The sequence below is a fragment of the Alosa pseudoharengus genome, unplaced genomic scaffold (genome assembly GCF_046254945.1).
Source record: "Alosa pseudoharengus isolate Yale_2024_CS ecotype anadromous, Long Island Sound unplaced genomic scaffold, YU_APseudo_1.1 YU_APseudo_1.1_scf_3, whole genome shotgun sequence".
NCBI classification, from domain to species: Eukaryota; Metazoa; Chordata; class Actinopteri; order Clupeiformes; family Clupeidae; genus Alosa; species Alosa pseudoharengus.
In genome coordinates, this window is record NW_027468718.1 from 39,989,011 (window position 1) to 40,005,165 (window position 16,155).

The 16,155-nt window shown below is 39.5% G+C and overlaps 1 protein-coding gene across 5 annotated transcripts in view; it reads right to left on the bottom strand.

The window, feature by feature from the left end:
• armc8 (armadillo repeat containing 8) overlaps positions 1-16,155 on the bottom strand; it is a 253,834-nt gene that overhangs the window by 139,588 nt on the left and 98,091 nt on the right. For all 5 annotated transcript variants that reach the window (XR_012981938.1, XM_076264244.1, XM_076264243.1 and 2 more), the window contains exons 12-15: positions 5,817-5,912; positions 1,982-2,064; positions 1,785-1,866; positions 1,600-1,686 (exon numbers count right to left, since the gene is read on the bottom strand). Coding sequence is in view for 4 of the 5 variants with exons in the window: in XM_076264244.1 (XP_076120359.1) it covers positions 1,600-1,686; positions 1,785-1,866; positions 1,982-2,064; positions 5,817-5,912 (348 nt within the window). In the remaining variant the exon portion in view is untranslated. The remainder of the gene's footprint in view (positions 1-1,599; positions 1,687-1,784; positions 1,867-1,981; positions 2,065-5,816; positions 5,913-16,155) is intronic.

A 16,155-nucleotide genomic window follows, 5' to 3' on the forward strand; every position in this document is an offset into this window, starting at 1 on the left:
AGTTGTGTTTTTATATTATATACTTTTAATTACTTTCTGCTGTTAGTGAATGTGTGTGTGTGTTGTCTGTATGCTGAATTTCCCCTGGGGATCAATAAAGTATCTATCTATCTATCTATCTATCTATCTATCTATCTATCTATCTATCCAATACCTAAGTGAGCTTGTACACTTTCACTGCCCTCCCAGAACTCTGAGGTCCTCAGATAAACTACTGCTCTCAGTACCTCAGAGTCATCTAAAAAATAAAGGTGACCGTGCTTTTGCAGTAGCTGGGCCCAAGTTGTGGAACAACCTGTCTTTTCACATTAGATCCACACCAACTATTGGTGCTTTTAAAGCCTAATTGAAAGAACATGTGCTATCAATGGATTTTAAATAAAGTGTGGAATGTAATTATATAGGCTATATGTACATATTATTTTAGTTTTATTTTCCTGTTGTGCTTTTTTTGTGTCTTTATTCATTTTGTCTTCTATTATCTATTTATTTTTTTGGAGCACTTTGGTCAACCACAGGTTGTTTTAAATTGTGCTATATAAATAAACTTGACTACAACCACTCAAGCAAGTAGCCTAGCAATGGAAAAAGCTAATAACTCAATAGACACCAATGCTGTATAAATATATTTGTATTGATGTATTTTGGCAAATCAATTTTAAACTCCTACAACAAAATTCCCTGATATTCCATGACTTTGTCCCCTAAAGATATAATTCCCTGACGTTCCATAACTTTATTAAAATGCTGATGATATTCCTGAAATTCCATGACCCTTGGGAACCCTGCTTTACTTTGAGGTTGGCTAGGACAGCGGCTCTAGGAGCTCAGATAGACTACTTTTGGATACCTTCATGCATGGTATTGTAGTGGTGACTTAACCTACTAAAGACATAAGTTGACTTTGAATTCTGTGATAAGATCAGCTGTTTCCCATCTTGTCTGAAATGTACGATTCTGAGTTTTCTTTATAAACCGCTCTCTGTATCTCTTCCTCGCTGGCTGTTCTGGCTGTTCTGTGAAGAAAGCTCGACTCCGCAGGACTTTTTATATAGGAAGTGCCCCTATCGGAGGACAGTATTGTTAAAATAAGGATCTGATTCAGATGTGGTAAAAACCATGTGAAACAAACATTTTAATGACATTTCAAAATTGATCCGTGGGCCGCACGAGGTGAGGAGGAGGGCTGCATGCGGCCTTTGGGCAGCCAGTTGCCCATCCCTGAACTAGGGTGATATATATGGCTCCTAGAGACCAACTTGCCACAGTTTTGGTGCAATGGTTGTAGAGTTATTTAACCAAAACTGCTTTTGGTCTACCCGCTTTGGTCTATCAAGATCATGTGTCTGGTTGCAAAATTGCCTCAAAGCAGACTATTTTTGCCCATCTCTTTGTCTATTTGTCTCTTCAAACAAAATGCTATTTTTCCCCCTGGAGTTTTAGTCAATATGTCAGTATGGTTTTAATACATCAGTTTCATTAATGTTCAGGAAAGCTTTAGGCACCTGTCGCTCAAAACAATGATTGGCAACTCTTGTTTTTGCCCACGGAGGGTCATATTAAATGACATATCAGCTCAAAAGATAATAAATATTTCACCTCTTTGCTTGGTGAAAACTCCAACAGCAGATTGCACAGTGTAGATGAAGCCATTACCAGAACTTCATCAGGGGCATTCTGTAACAACTTTTATAAATCCAAAAAACAAAAACAAAATTGCATTACCACATTGTGTTGGTTCAGTTTTATAAGCAGGATCCATAAGTATTCCAGTTGTGACTTACCTTCATGAGTGGCTTCCAGACAGCATGGTCATGAAAACTAGTTCGAAGTTGCTGCACTGACCGAGACAAACTATGGAGACATCTAGAGAGGGATTCAAGATAAAGGGAATCATCTGCTATTTCTCCAATGGGCAAACCTTCAGTCAAAAAGATATGAAATGAAATTCACAGAAACATGAAGAGTTGAGTATTCATACCTTACAGCTGCTAGACGAACCTTGATACTCGATTCTGATAAGCCACTGACAATCCTATCCATCATGTTCTCAGTCTCTGTGATCTGAAATTAACAAAAGAGACATATAGATGTTGACAACAATTTTCAGACAGCTGTATAAAATAAACAGCTGTCACTTTTGAATTTTCAGGGAAGAGGGTAAAACAATTTAGCATAATTTAGGATATTCTCCAAACTTAAGCCGTTCGCAGAAAACAAAATTCAGCAAAAAAAGAAATCCTCAGTTGCAATCAAATATTCAACCAAGATCTTAGGTGTTACTGGGCTCTCCCTACATTTGCAGAGCATTTGTATTGCACAAAACTGTCATAAATACCTAATGGCTTGCACCCTTCCCTCTGGACAGTATGTGGACCGGCAAAGATAATATTCGAAGAGCCATATTATACAAGGTAATATTACACGATTTCATACAAATAGTAGGCTATTATATCCTAGAAATGTAGACGCACTCCCTATTGGCTTGCAAGCTGGAAAAATTAAACTTCGAAAAGGCCACTCACATCGTGTATAGAGTCGGTAGGCGGGCTTAACATAATGATTGATTGCAGAGTTACAATGGTTTGGCGTGAATTCCCTGCTACTTCAAAACAAAGAAGATGTATGTTGCTGTTGGCGAACAGCGTGACACGAGTTAAGCTTTTTTTAAGTTGGCAAAAGTTTGAACTAGCCAACTAGCTCCGCTGGTGGGAAAACGCATGGGACTCATGAGTTATAGTGCTATCCTATTGCGTGCAGAGGGAATTTGAAAGACAACCGATTATCCCGCCCCTCGGACAAAGCACTGCAAATGGTGAGTCCCCAGACCCTATATCTTGATGTGGGTCTGGCTCGTCAGGCTAAGGCTATTGCACAATTAGCCATTCCTAATTCTCCAGGGTGGGGAGAGTGATATTGCAATGCTGGTTCTACGTAGACAGATAGGCTACAGTTGGGAAGGTGCGCCATTCTCCCTATTACAAGTTACTTAAAAATAAAATAAAATAAAATAAAATAAAAATGCAGTTAAAAATTACTTCAAAGAAAGAACATTCTATAAATTACACATTTACAGCTATTTTACTTGTAATTACGGTAAGATTCTTTGGGTGTATGCAATGCTGTTTTGGTAACACTTTATTTTAATGTGTCGCTGTTACAGTGTACCTACCTAATTAGGTACAGTGGTACAACCTGTGTAACAACATGTACTATCAGGTACTATCATTGTACTTGCATTATGTATTTGTGGGTACCTACATATAGTTGTTACATTGTAATACTGAGTGCTTTTACAAAACTTTGCCAATTTGCCTAAATTTTCATCAGAGGCAAAGAGCTGACCTGAGACCTGCTGGATGGGGTAAATCTGGTCATGATAGATTTGATATACAAACCATTCAGTCAAGGCCTCATTGTATTCAGTGTACATGTAACAGCTGTGCTGCTACAACCTTGTTACTCTTTGATACAGTGGAATAAACCTATTAAGTGTACCAGTTAATTACTTACATGTACATATGACATGTATGTTGTGTCTTTGATGTCTTGTCACACACTTGTTGTATTGAAAAGAATGGAATAATGTAAATGAATGTCGAAAGCATCGCACTCATGTCTATGGAAGCATATGTGTAGCTTAATTCAAATGAGAATGCAATCTGCAATATGAAATTCAAAAAGACATTACATTATGCAATTACCAATTAATTATGGAATTTAATATTGCAATTTTCAATAATTTCCAACCAATTGTATTTTAATCTGCAAAGTGACAATGCAATCCTAAAATCAATTTGAATAATTTTGGTTAAAAAATAGAATAAACATGGATTGAATTGCATTCCATTTCGCCATGTTACTTCAGTCTCAAAATTCAAATGGCAATTCATTTTGCATTTGCCATCGTTTTGAGGCATTTTATTCAAATGGAAAGGAAATAGCGCCCCCCGTGATTGCATTGCACTTTGCCACGCTCTTTGTGTTGCAGCCCACTCTGTCGTCCATTTTTAGTAATCTGTCTGTTGAGTCAGACTCGTTGACACGGTGGTGTTCTACATCATCGGCCAGAGACCTGCAGCTGCAAACTCCTCCATTGCAAACGCTAACTGGGTAAAACGTAAACACGGAAGTGACGTAGCCTAGTTCCCGCCTTGACGAGTGACTTGACAGATTGCAGATCGAATTCCCATTTGAATTTTGCAACACAAAGAGCGTGGCAAAGTGCAATGCAATCACGGGGGGCGCTATATATATATTGGTTTGGACTTTGTTGAGGGCTTAAGAAAGAAAATGTCTGCCTGAAGTTATCAGACATTTTTGAATATGTCATAGGACACTTATTAGCATAGCCTAGTAGCCTATTCGAATATGAAGCATAAGATTAGTCTGCATATTTATTGGGCCAAAATAAATGTTCTTAAAGACAATATCATCATGTCAATACACCTGTTGTTGTAAGGTGTTCACATTAGGTTTTACTAAACTGATAAAGGTTTTTTTAGCATATTTTTGGGGCTTTTTTGCCTTTATTCTGATAGGACAGTGGAGAGTGACAGGAAGTAACTGGGAGAGAAAGATGGGGTGCGATCAGGAAATGACCGCAGGTCGGATTCGAACCTGGGTCCCCGTGGGCACTTGGACCCATATATGGTACGGGTGCTGCAACATTACTGCAAATATGCAAACAGACTATTTCTATAATATACAATTTCTATTCCATATCTGAACCCATGACATTAGCCTACCCAAACCTCGACCTCAACGTTTTGGACAAGCACACCAATGTTGGCTACTTTGTTACCCATCTGAAATAACTCCTCTAGGTTTGTTGCCTTCATCTTTTCTGTTTTCATTGTTTACAAAAAAATTGATTTTATATCAATGATGGCCTTAAAGTCTTGAGTCAGGCCCGAATTCTCCCATTTGCGTGTAACTCGCAAGTCCTTTTTCACATGCTTCCAGTTATGCACTTTGCAGTTATGCAAATGAGTTCAAAGTAAGTTGCCACACGCCCTTTGGTGCGTAATAGGCTACAAGAAAATTCCTGACACTTGTGAAATGATGCAAAAACTTCTTAACAAACAAACAATTTTCCTCCAGGGCTCAATGTTCCATCAGTCAGTGTCAACGAAGTTAATCAAGCAGTTCAATCGTAACTTTAGTACCAAATGAAAATGAGACCTTCCTTAAAAAAGTCAGGCTGCGTGAGTGGAGAAACCGATGGAGAGTGCCGAGTGCGGGAAAAGTTGAGGACAGAAGAATTTAAAATAACGTTCACTGTGCTTTCAATAATAAAGACGTTTTTTTATTCAATAAAACCATGACCTTATTTCTTCATTCAGAGCTAATTCAGTAAGTCAGCCTTTGGATAAGGATAGGCTATAGCCTACATTTGAACAAGTGAACATTTGAACACTTTGACAATAATGTATTTTGAGTAAAATACACATTGTTACACTGTTTTTATCAATGAAGACGTCGATTTTGGTTGGTTATTACATAATGCACCATATTGGTAACACTTTATATTAAGACACATATTCACCATTAATTAGCTGCTTACTAACATGTATATTAGTAGCATACTAGCCATTTGTTAGTCATTATAAGTCACTAGACCCTTAATTAAGAATTTCTCCTATGTAAGCTCCTAATTACCCCCTTTAGCACTGATGCACATCATATGGCCTATTATGTCAGATATGAGTGAGATTTAATATAATAAAACATAAGACACATAAATAAGGAATATACAAAGCCCCTGTTCATATCAATCCTGTCAGGCATTAAGCATTTGATGTGTAGTAAGTCACCTTCTTACGGATGTCTTCATCATTAGAGCCAAGTGATGCATAGAGCTTGAAGGCAGCTTGTCTGAGCTCATGAGCATGCTTCAAATCATGGTCTAGCTGCAAATAGAGAAAGTACAGTTATTTATTATTGGAATAATAAGCAGTGAAACATGTAAAACTACGAATTCCCATTTATAATCCATTCTTATCTTGCTTTATGTCTTCAAAGGATCTCTGTAGATGTTTATATCCTCAAATTTGGTAAGGTCTGCTGTTTATTTTGATATATGGTTTGCCATGTATTGATTGAAGAGTTTGTGAGATATTCCACGATAATGGGTGTGCAGAATGTAAATATGATTTAATTTCATGTAAATGCAATGTTAATTTTCTGCTCTTTCATGTGATGTGTGTGATATCTGTGAGAGACGAGTATTCCGTGAGCAATACAACAGAGAAGGAGGGGTGTGAGTTTGGACACAAAGTTTGCTTAAGCTGTGCAAATGAAATCTTAAACATTTATTGAATATCTGTAGATGTGTGGGTTAAACATCCATTAAATATTTGTAGATGTCTTGTTGAACATACACTCACTGAACACTTCATTAGGTCCACCTGTTCAACTGCTCATTAACACAAATATCTTATCCAACAATAAAATGGCAGCAACTCAATGCATTTAGGCATGTAGACATGGCCAAGACAATCTACTGAAGGTCAATTCAAGCATTAGAATGGGTAAGGAAAGTGATTTAAACACAGGCAGGTGTGAATATTTCATAAATTGCTGATCTACTGAGATTTTCCACACAGAACCATCTTTAGGGTTTACAAAGAATGCTCAGAGAATGAGAAAATATCAAGTGAGAACTTCTCTGGGCAAAAATGTCTTGATGCCAGGGATCAGAGGAGCATGGCCAGACTGGTTCAAGCTGATAAAAAGGCAGTACTTAAAATAAGTTAAGGTATAGTTTCTTGGGCAGACTTTGTGATCCTTTGTATCAATTAAACATTACAGAAATGCAACAGCCTACATGAGTATTGTTAGTGACCATGTCCATCCCTTTATGACCAAAGCGTACTCTTCTTCTGATGGACGCTTTCAACAGGATAATGTACCAGGTCACAAAGCTCAAATCATGTAAAACTGGTTACTTGAACATGACCATGAGTTCACTGTACTCAGATGACCTACACAGTCACCAAATCACAATCCAATAGAGCACCTTTGGGTTATGGTGGAACAAGAGATTCGCATCATGGATGTGCAGCCGACAAATACGCAGCAACTGTGTGATGCTATCATGTCAATATAGACCAACATCTCCAACATCATACAGTCCAACCCAGTATTAGCAAGGCGTTCCAGGTGAACATCAGTTGAGCCTTCAAATGTTCAACAGAGATTGACTAAATGTTTTACTAATAATCTGCTTAGCATTTGTACATGCATAGTTGAACACTTGTACAAATAAATTGTAGTGAAAATAAGCAAAAATACTCATGAATCATCACTAATAATCTGTTAAACATCTACAGAACAGAACTGGACGCAGACACCTTCCGTCATTCTCTCACAGAATTGCATTTTAAACGGCACTGACTATTTAGAAACAGAAGTAAACATGAACACGGCACTAAACGACCAACAATGTCAAAAGTAGTATCCTGTCCAGTTCTATTTCTCCATACATGAGGTCCACAGAAATTACACCTTTCAACTAGAGTGCCATTTTCAAGAAAATGCTAACACACCTCAACAGTGACGTCCCAATCCGTGCCCAGAGGAAGAAGATCCATTCGTTTTCCAATATATTATATGCCATAATATTGTAACCGTCCGTCCAATGTATACATGTACTTACAACCAGCAGTCATGTAAATACTTTTGAAATATTAAAATTAGCACAGAGAGGATATAACTATAACTGATCTGAGTGCACACTCCCAGCTAAACGCCATCGACTCATTCTAAAACACAAGCCACAACTGACTTAACATTGTGGGAGAATACTTGCACTGTTCAGTTAAGTTAACTCCTTGAATTACAGGTGGAGTGTTTGTAATTAGGGTTTGAAAAGTCAGTCAACACATTCACATTATATCATTACCCTGAAGGAGGTATTGCTGAAATGCAATGAGTAGGGCTACACCTCAGACGCACATGCAACAAACAAGTCCAATAAAACTGTGTTTGCCAATCATGTTTTTTTTTTTTGTCCAATACCCAAAGCTTCCTTACTCTAACAGCAAGGTCACCTATTTACTGACAGTATTTTAGATCACTTCTGTTGGAATGTTCTAAACTTTAGCGATGACAGCTATAGAAGTGCCATAGGCACAAGCACGTGGTAGAATTCTGCTGTTTGTTTGTAATTTGACAGACCTTCCTCACATAGAGACCGTTGCTAATGTGATTTTTAGAGAGATTGTAGATTGACTACCCAGCATTCCCAGCACAACTTTATACATCTCTAAAAGACCACAATACAATCCAAATTGATCATTTAGCCTAAATCAATATATTGTATACTTTTTACATGCAATATTCTGATTTAACTTTACTATTATGACAATCATATAAAAATCATAAATGGAAGTGACACCACGATTATGGAAACTATCACTAGTTCAGCTAAGTTATATTCTCCAAAGAGCCATATTGACTGACAAGGCAATATTACACGGTTTATTACAAATAGTTGCACAATTGCCATAAAGCAATTTGTGATTCTCTGGGTTGAGGAGAGCAACATTGCAAGGCTGGTTCTCAGTAGATAGATAGGCTACGGCTAGGAAGGTGTCCCTTTTACAAGTTAGTTTAAAAGAAAAAATACACTTTTTGAAGATGTCATAGACCAAACCAACACTTATTAGCATAGCCTAGTAGCATATGTCACAAGATTTGTCTGCATATTGTTTGGCCATGAACCAAACTAAAGTCAAGGTTAAGCCATCTTTTTATATTCTTTTCCTGATCCACAGTTCAACCAGAGACTTTCTAATGAGGACACACAGCACTCAAATAATCTCCCATAGAAATGTATGGGGTTAGTTTGTAACGCAAACATGGCAGTCATCTACACATATTCCGCCCCTTCCTCTGCCAAAAGTTGACATTTGGCGCAGCCGTGGCCTACTGGTTAGCGCTTCAGCCTTGTAACCGGAGGGTTGGCGGTTCAAACCCCGACCAGTAGGAACACAGCTCACTGCGCCGGGATTAGTGTGTGCTTCACCTCACTGTGTGCTCACTGTGTGCTGAGTGTGTTTCACTAATTCACGGATTGGGATAAATGCAGAGACCAAATTTCCCTCACGGGATCAAAAGAGTATATATACTTATATGTGTATATATCGTGCCAATCATGTGGTATGTTGTGAATACATTGTGCGAATCAAGTGTAGTGATCTCGCAGCTGGAGCGAGGTTGGTGTCGTGAAGCCTTGTGCATGTGCAGTTCTGCCAAATAGATGCCCGATTAGTGCTCTAAAATGCTACCCTTTTTCGTAAACCTTTTGAAAGCTCTTGCTTTCTCCATGGCTCAGTGGTTGGCAAGGTCCTGGGTGAAATTTACAGAGGTCTCACAAGAGATGTGAAACTCATTGACTATTTATGCACAAGCAGTAATTACAATCAAATATGTCATAGATGTGGAAACTTACCCTTAAACCTGGGTGTGTCAACTTGTGTGTATGTTATCAGGCCAAACTTTCAAGGATATATAAACTTTTGATCAGGGCCATTTAGTCAAATTATTATTTAGAATTATCACCCAAAGAGAAGAAATACACTTTTCTGATTGCATGGTAGGGTGGCTACTAATTCTGAATAACTGGACACAGATGAAGTAAATTTGGTAAAAAAGTTTAATCACTGTTCCATATCAATGCTCATTTAATGGTAACTATAACAACCATAGTAAACGACAGTTGAGCCTGGAAGCAGACTTCGTAACAATGGAATAAACTCTAAACAAGCTAACTGTCCACCGTTATCCCTTTCAGAACCAAAGAAAGTTGTACAACAAACTGAACAAGTCGGCTTCTTTTTAAACTGAACCGCTTGTTTCCTTTGCGTACTATAAAGGCACTATTGCCTATAGTGGAAACTGGGCGATAAGGAGGATAAAAGCCTTTGAGGTGTCCCAACATACGGAATTAATGAACTTGGCGCTGCGTGTTGGGGAGTTCTTTGCCTCCGACTCGTCCATTATATCTGTATATTGGGACACCTTGGCGGCCGCTATAGCTATAATTGCTGTTGCTGTTTACATCCCGCCATCAGCTGATGCCAACGCTGCATGTGACGTCATCAATATGGTCACCGCTAAGTTACTCACACAACATCCAGATGCCTATATGGCAATTTCAGGGGACTTTAACCATACTTCTGTCTCTGCAATACTTCCAACTTTCCAGCAATTTGTGAACTGTTCCACCAGAGACAAAAAAAACATTAATATAAAAAATATATGCAAATGTGCAGGACTCTTATAATTCCACAGCTCTGCCCCTACTTGGCAGGTCAGACCACAACCTGGTTCTCCTCACACCCATTTACACACCCATTGTTCAACAGCAGCCGGTGACTACAAGGACAGTAAGGAGGTGGTCACAGGAAGCTAATGAGCTTCTGCAGGAGTGCGTTGAGGTCACAGACTGGGATGTGCTTTGTGAACCCCATGGCAATGGCATTGACTCGATGACGGACTGTATAACAGAATACATCACCTTCTGTGTTGACAATGTCATACCAACTAGGAAAGTAAGATGCTTTGCTTATAAGCCCTGGATCACCAGAGATCTAAAGGAGTTATTAAATAAGAAAAAGAAAGCCTTTAGGGATTGCCACAGGGCTGGCAGCACTGTGAGGATCATGTCCTTTGATTTCTCAAGTGCTTTTAACACCATACAGCCTATGCTGCTACATGAGAAGCTGTAATGGATGCAGGTGGACACCTGTTAACTCATTGAGTGCCAAAAACGTAATATTACGTTTTTCCTTCCCATGCGTTGAGTGCCAAAAACGTAATATTAAATTTTTAGCTTTTTTTTTTAATTACGAAACTAGACACTCTAACACACCTTATATGTGATTTTGGGAACTCTGTGATGAATGGAAATGAAATATATGACGATCGAAAACTCATGAAAACGCACAATCTGGACATTTTATCTAGACATTTTATCATAACTCGGTTGCCGCTTTGGGTCGAATCAGTGACGCATGCACGTCAGGTCAAAACCAGGCCATTTTCGTGGGTCTATCATAGGGCTGTCACTTTTGTGAAAAAATCCTGTTCGATTCTTGAGACATAATTGTTCATTGAATCGATTGTAAAATCGATTTTTCATGTCTAAAGACGTTTCGATTTTCAAACCCCGAAGTGCTTCCATATCGAACTCCTCAAGTTATTAGGGCCTATCACTCGTATCTCTCATGTCGCACAGGTTGATCGCGTTGTCCTCAATTTTTGGCAAAACACCAGCAGCACAGCAGCCGATTGAAAAAGCTGTTTCCGGTGCGTAATATTGGTGGGAATTTTCTTTTTAACTTTCGCAATGCTTACTGCACTTCGGAATTCTTTGTTATTTTTCTGCTTGTTCCTGAGTTTTGTTACATCTATCTTTTTCATTTGTTTAATTCGTTTAAAATTAATAGTGTACATATTTGGTTAAAATCGATTCCCTATTTTAGTTTTCGAAACTTGTGTTGGTTGGTCCAATCGATTGTGCAATCGATTTTCGAACGTAAAGTGACAGCCCTAGTCTATCACTAGGTGGCAGTCTCGCCAGGTCTCGCTGATCACTTCCCGGAAAGTTTACAGGCAACACTTCATATTTCATGAAAGACGATATATCTCCATTTCTAGAAAAAAACTATTTTGATGAAAACTAGCCACTGTTTAGCTTGGGATTTCTCAGGAACAGAGGCGTGTAGAAATACACGGTTTGCACCCACTGAGAGCTTAAAGTATCACCTTTTAAACGAGCCATTGTATGTGTTCATAGCTATAACACAGAATATGCTGTGGCTGTACAAAAATCATCAACAATGGTCTAGATTGCTGGCACTCTAGGACAAAGCTTCCGAAAACAGCTTGGCATTCAATGAGTTAACGGAGTACAGGCAACTGGTGGACCGTTTTGTGACATGGTGCAGGAGCAACCACCTTGTCTTGGCTCTTATAGACAATAAACTGGATTGGAGGTACAACACTGAGGCTGTATACAAGAAGGGTCAGAGCAGACTCTATTTCTTGAGAAAGCTCAGGTCATTTATTGTGTACAGCAAAATGTTGCCTTTTCTGCCATCTGTTGGGGCAGTAGCATTACAGCCAGGGACACTAAAAATTTTAATAAGATGGCATTGTGTTGGGGACTGCTCTAGAGCCCCTGGAGTTGGTGGTGGAGAGAAGGATGCTGCACAAACTGTTAAACATATTGGACAATACCTCACATCCACTAAACAAGTTACTGGTTAATCAAAAAAGATTTTTCACTTGAAGGCTATGCCAACTAAGCTGTAAGAAAGACAGATACAGAAAGACTTTTTTACCCACTGCAATAGCAATTTATAAATATAGCTGCAAGCAGCAATGAGTGGGCCAAGCAGATAAGCAGTTGAGCAGGAGTTGAGTTGGGATTGGATTGGATTGGATTGGACTGGATTGGAGTTCATTGGATTGGATTGGACTGGACTGGATTCAAAGGTCACCGACTGTATTGTGTGTCCTTAAGATGTACTCCTAAGACCACATACGTCATATTTGACAATCGGGCCAACGGGTCAAAAGTTACTTGCATGAACGCACATCCAACTTTGGCCTGTTGGTGGCGCTAGAATGCTCGAGGTGCCGACTTGAAACTTGGTGAAATTAATCATGGGACTGTGCCTAATTTGTGTGCCAAATTTTACAACTTTTTACCAGACGGTTCTATGGGCTGCCATAGACTTCCATGACGGAATAATAATAATAGGAAAACGTAGAAACACAATGGGTGCCTTCGCAGCTTCGCTGCTTGGCCCCCAATGACTCCCCCCTGAGCAGAGAGAGAGGAATAATATTTTTTGAATAATGTATGTATGTATGTATGTATGTATGTATGTATGTATGTATGTATTATTGGGGGCCAAGCAGCGAAGCTGCGAAGGCACCCATTGTGTTTGTTAGTTTTCTTATTATTATTGGGGGCCAAGCAGCGAAGCTGTGAAGGCACCCATTGTGTTTCTACGTTTTCCTATTATTGGGGGCCAAGCAGCGAAGCTGCGCGGCAACCCATAGTGATTCTACCTTTTCTTATTGGGGGCCAAGCAGCGAAGCTGCGCGGCAACCCATAGTGATTCTACCTTTTCTTATTATTATTACACATCTTTCGGCTGCCATTGAAGTCTATGGCAGCCCATAGAACCGATTCCATACATTCCCATATTCCATTTCACAAATTTTCAAGTCTGAAGCCCAGGCAGTCTAGCGCCACCAATGGGTCAAAGTTGGTGTTGCATCCATGCACTTAACTTTTGAACCGTATGTCCAATTTTGAACATCGATATATAGTTGGAACCCCTTGACACACCTGAGTTCAATGACTCCTATTACGTTACTTTCCGCCATATTGGACCTCCGCCATATTGGATTTCATCAAAAACACTTAAAAGTTTTCATAGGTCACAAACTTCATCCAATTTTCACGAAACTTGACACAGATGATCTTCAGACCATGTCTCATAATTGCATTGCCTTTGACACCCATACTCAAAACTAGTCGCCAGTCACGATCAATCAAAATTGGCGGCGAAGCCGCCAAACAGGAAGTGAACTCAAATCTCGGCAAGGCTTTCACATATCAAAACCAAACTCACTACATGGGCTCAGGACCCAATTAGAAGGAGGCTCATTAAATTTAATGACTTTTGACCTACAGGTGGCGCTATAATAAAGAAAACTACGTTTTGGCCTGTATGGGGTGACGTGTTTGAAATTAAAACATATTAGTGATCTCTGTTAATACTTTGGGAGGTCCTTAGGCTGACACATGTCAACATTTGACATTAACATAATTGATTGGACCGCCATATTGGATTTCATCAAAAACCCTTAAAAGTTTTCACAGGTCACAAATTTCATCCAATTTTCACGAAACTGGCCACAGATGATCTTCAGACCAAGCCTCACAAACGCATTGCTTTTTGGACCTTTATTCAAAACAGGTCAGCTGTGACGACCAATAAAAATTGGCAGCGAAGCCTCCAAACAGGAAGTGAAATGTTATCTCCGCCAAGCTTTCAGGTATCAAAACCAAACTCGGTACATGGGCTCAGGACCCAATTATGAGAAGGCTCAATAAATTTGGCGACTTTTAACCACTATGGGGGTGCTATAATCACAGGAAGTAGGCTCATATCTCAGCAACACTTTCACATATCAAAACCAGACTTGGTATATGGACTTGGAACCCCTCCCTGAGGACACACAATCAATTTGGTGAACTTCGACCACTAGGGGGGCGCTAGAGTTACAGGAAGTTAGCTCCTATCTCAGCAACGCTTTCACGTACCAAAACCAAACTTGGTACATGGACTTGGGACCCCATCCTGAGGACACACAATACATTTGGTGTACTTTGACCACTAGGGGCGCTATAATTAGCAATACTTTCTCGTATCAACCTCAAACTTGGTACGTGGACTTGTGGTCACAACCTGAGGACGCACAATAAATTTGGTGACTTTTGACCACTAGGGGTGCTATAATTAGCAAGACTTTCTCGTATCAACACCAAACTTGGTATGTGGACTCATGAACACATCCTAAATAGCTACAATACATTTGGTGTCTTTTGACCACTAGGGAAAACTATGACATGAATTAGGCTCATATCTTACTAACGCTTTCATGGATTGAAACCAAACTTTGTACATGGACTAAAGACCCAATCCCAATCCAATCCAGTCCAATTCAATCCAATCCGATCAACAATCACATGAAGTAGGCTCTTATCTCAGCAATCCAAATCCAATCCAATCCAGTCCATTCCAATCCAATCCTGTCTAATTCAGTCCAGTCCAATCCCAATCCAATCCAATCCAATCCAGTCCAATTTAATCCAATCCAATCAACAATCACTTGAAGTAGGCTCATATCTCAGCAATCCCAATCCAATCCAATCCAGTCCATTCCAATCCAATCCAGTCCTGTCCAATTCAGTCCAGTCCAATCCCAATCCAATCCAATCCAATCCAGTCCAATTCAATCCAATCCAATCAACAATCACATGAAGTAGGCTCATATCTCAGCAATCCCAGACCAGTCCAATCAAATCCAATCCAGTCCAATCCAATCCAATCCAATCAAGTCCAGTACAATCCAATCCAGTCCAATTTAATCCAATCCAATCAACAATCACATGAAGTAGTCTCATATCTCAGCAATCCCAATCCAGTCCAATCAAATCCAATCCAGTCCAATTAAATCCAATCCAATCAACAATCACATGAAGTAGTCTCATATCTCAGCAATCCCAATCCAGTCCAATCAAATCCAATCCAGTCCAATTAAATCCAATCCAATCAACAATCACATGAAGTAGTCTCATATCTCAGCAATCCCAATCCAGTCCAATCAAATCCAATCCAGTCTAGTCCAATCCAATCCATGCCAATTAAATCCAATCCAATCAACAATCACATGAAGTAGTCTCATATCTCAGCAATCCCAATCCAGTCCAATCAAATCCAATCCAGTCCAATCCAATCCAGTCCAATTAAATCCAATTCAATCAACAATCACATGAAGTAGTCTCATATCTCTGCAATCCCAATCCCAATACAGTCCAGTCCAGTCCAATCCGATCCAGTCCAGTCCAGTCCAGTCCAATCCAATCCAATCCAGTCTAGTCCAGTCCAATCCAATCTAATCCAGTCCAATTCAATCCAATGCAATCCAGTCCAGTCCAGTCCAGTCTTGTCTAGTCTAGCTTAGTCTAGTCCAGTCCAATCCCAACTTCTGCTTATTTGCTTGGCCCCCACATTGCTGCTTGCAGCTATATTTATTATTATTCCGTCGTGGAAGTCTATGGCAGCCCATAGAACCGTCTGGTAAAAAGTTGTAAAATTTGGCACAGTCCCATGATTAATTTCACCAAGTTTCAAGTTGGCACCTCAAGCACTCTAGTCCCACCAACAGGCCAAAGTTGGACGTGCGTTCATACAGGTAACTTTTGACCCGTTGGCTCGATTGTCAAATACGAGGTATCGTTGGAATCCTTGGACCAAGCCGAGTTCAACGCACCCTATGACGTCATTTTTCGCCATGATGGATTTTCCGCCATATTGGATTTAATCAAAAACACCTAAAAGT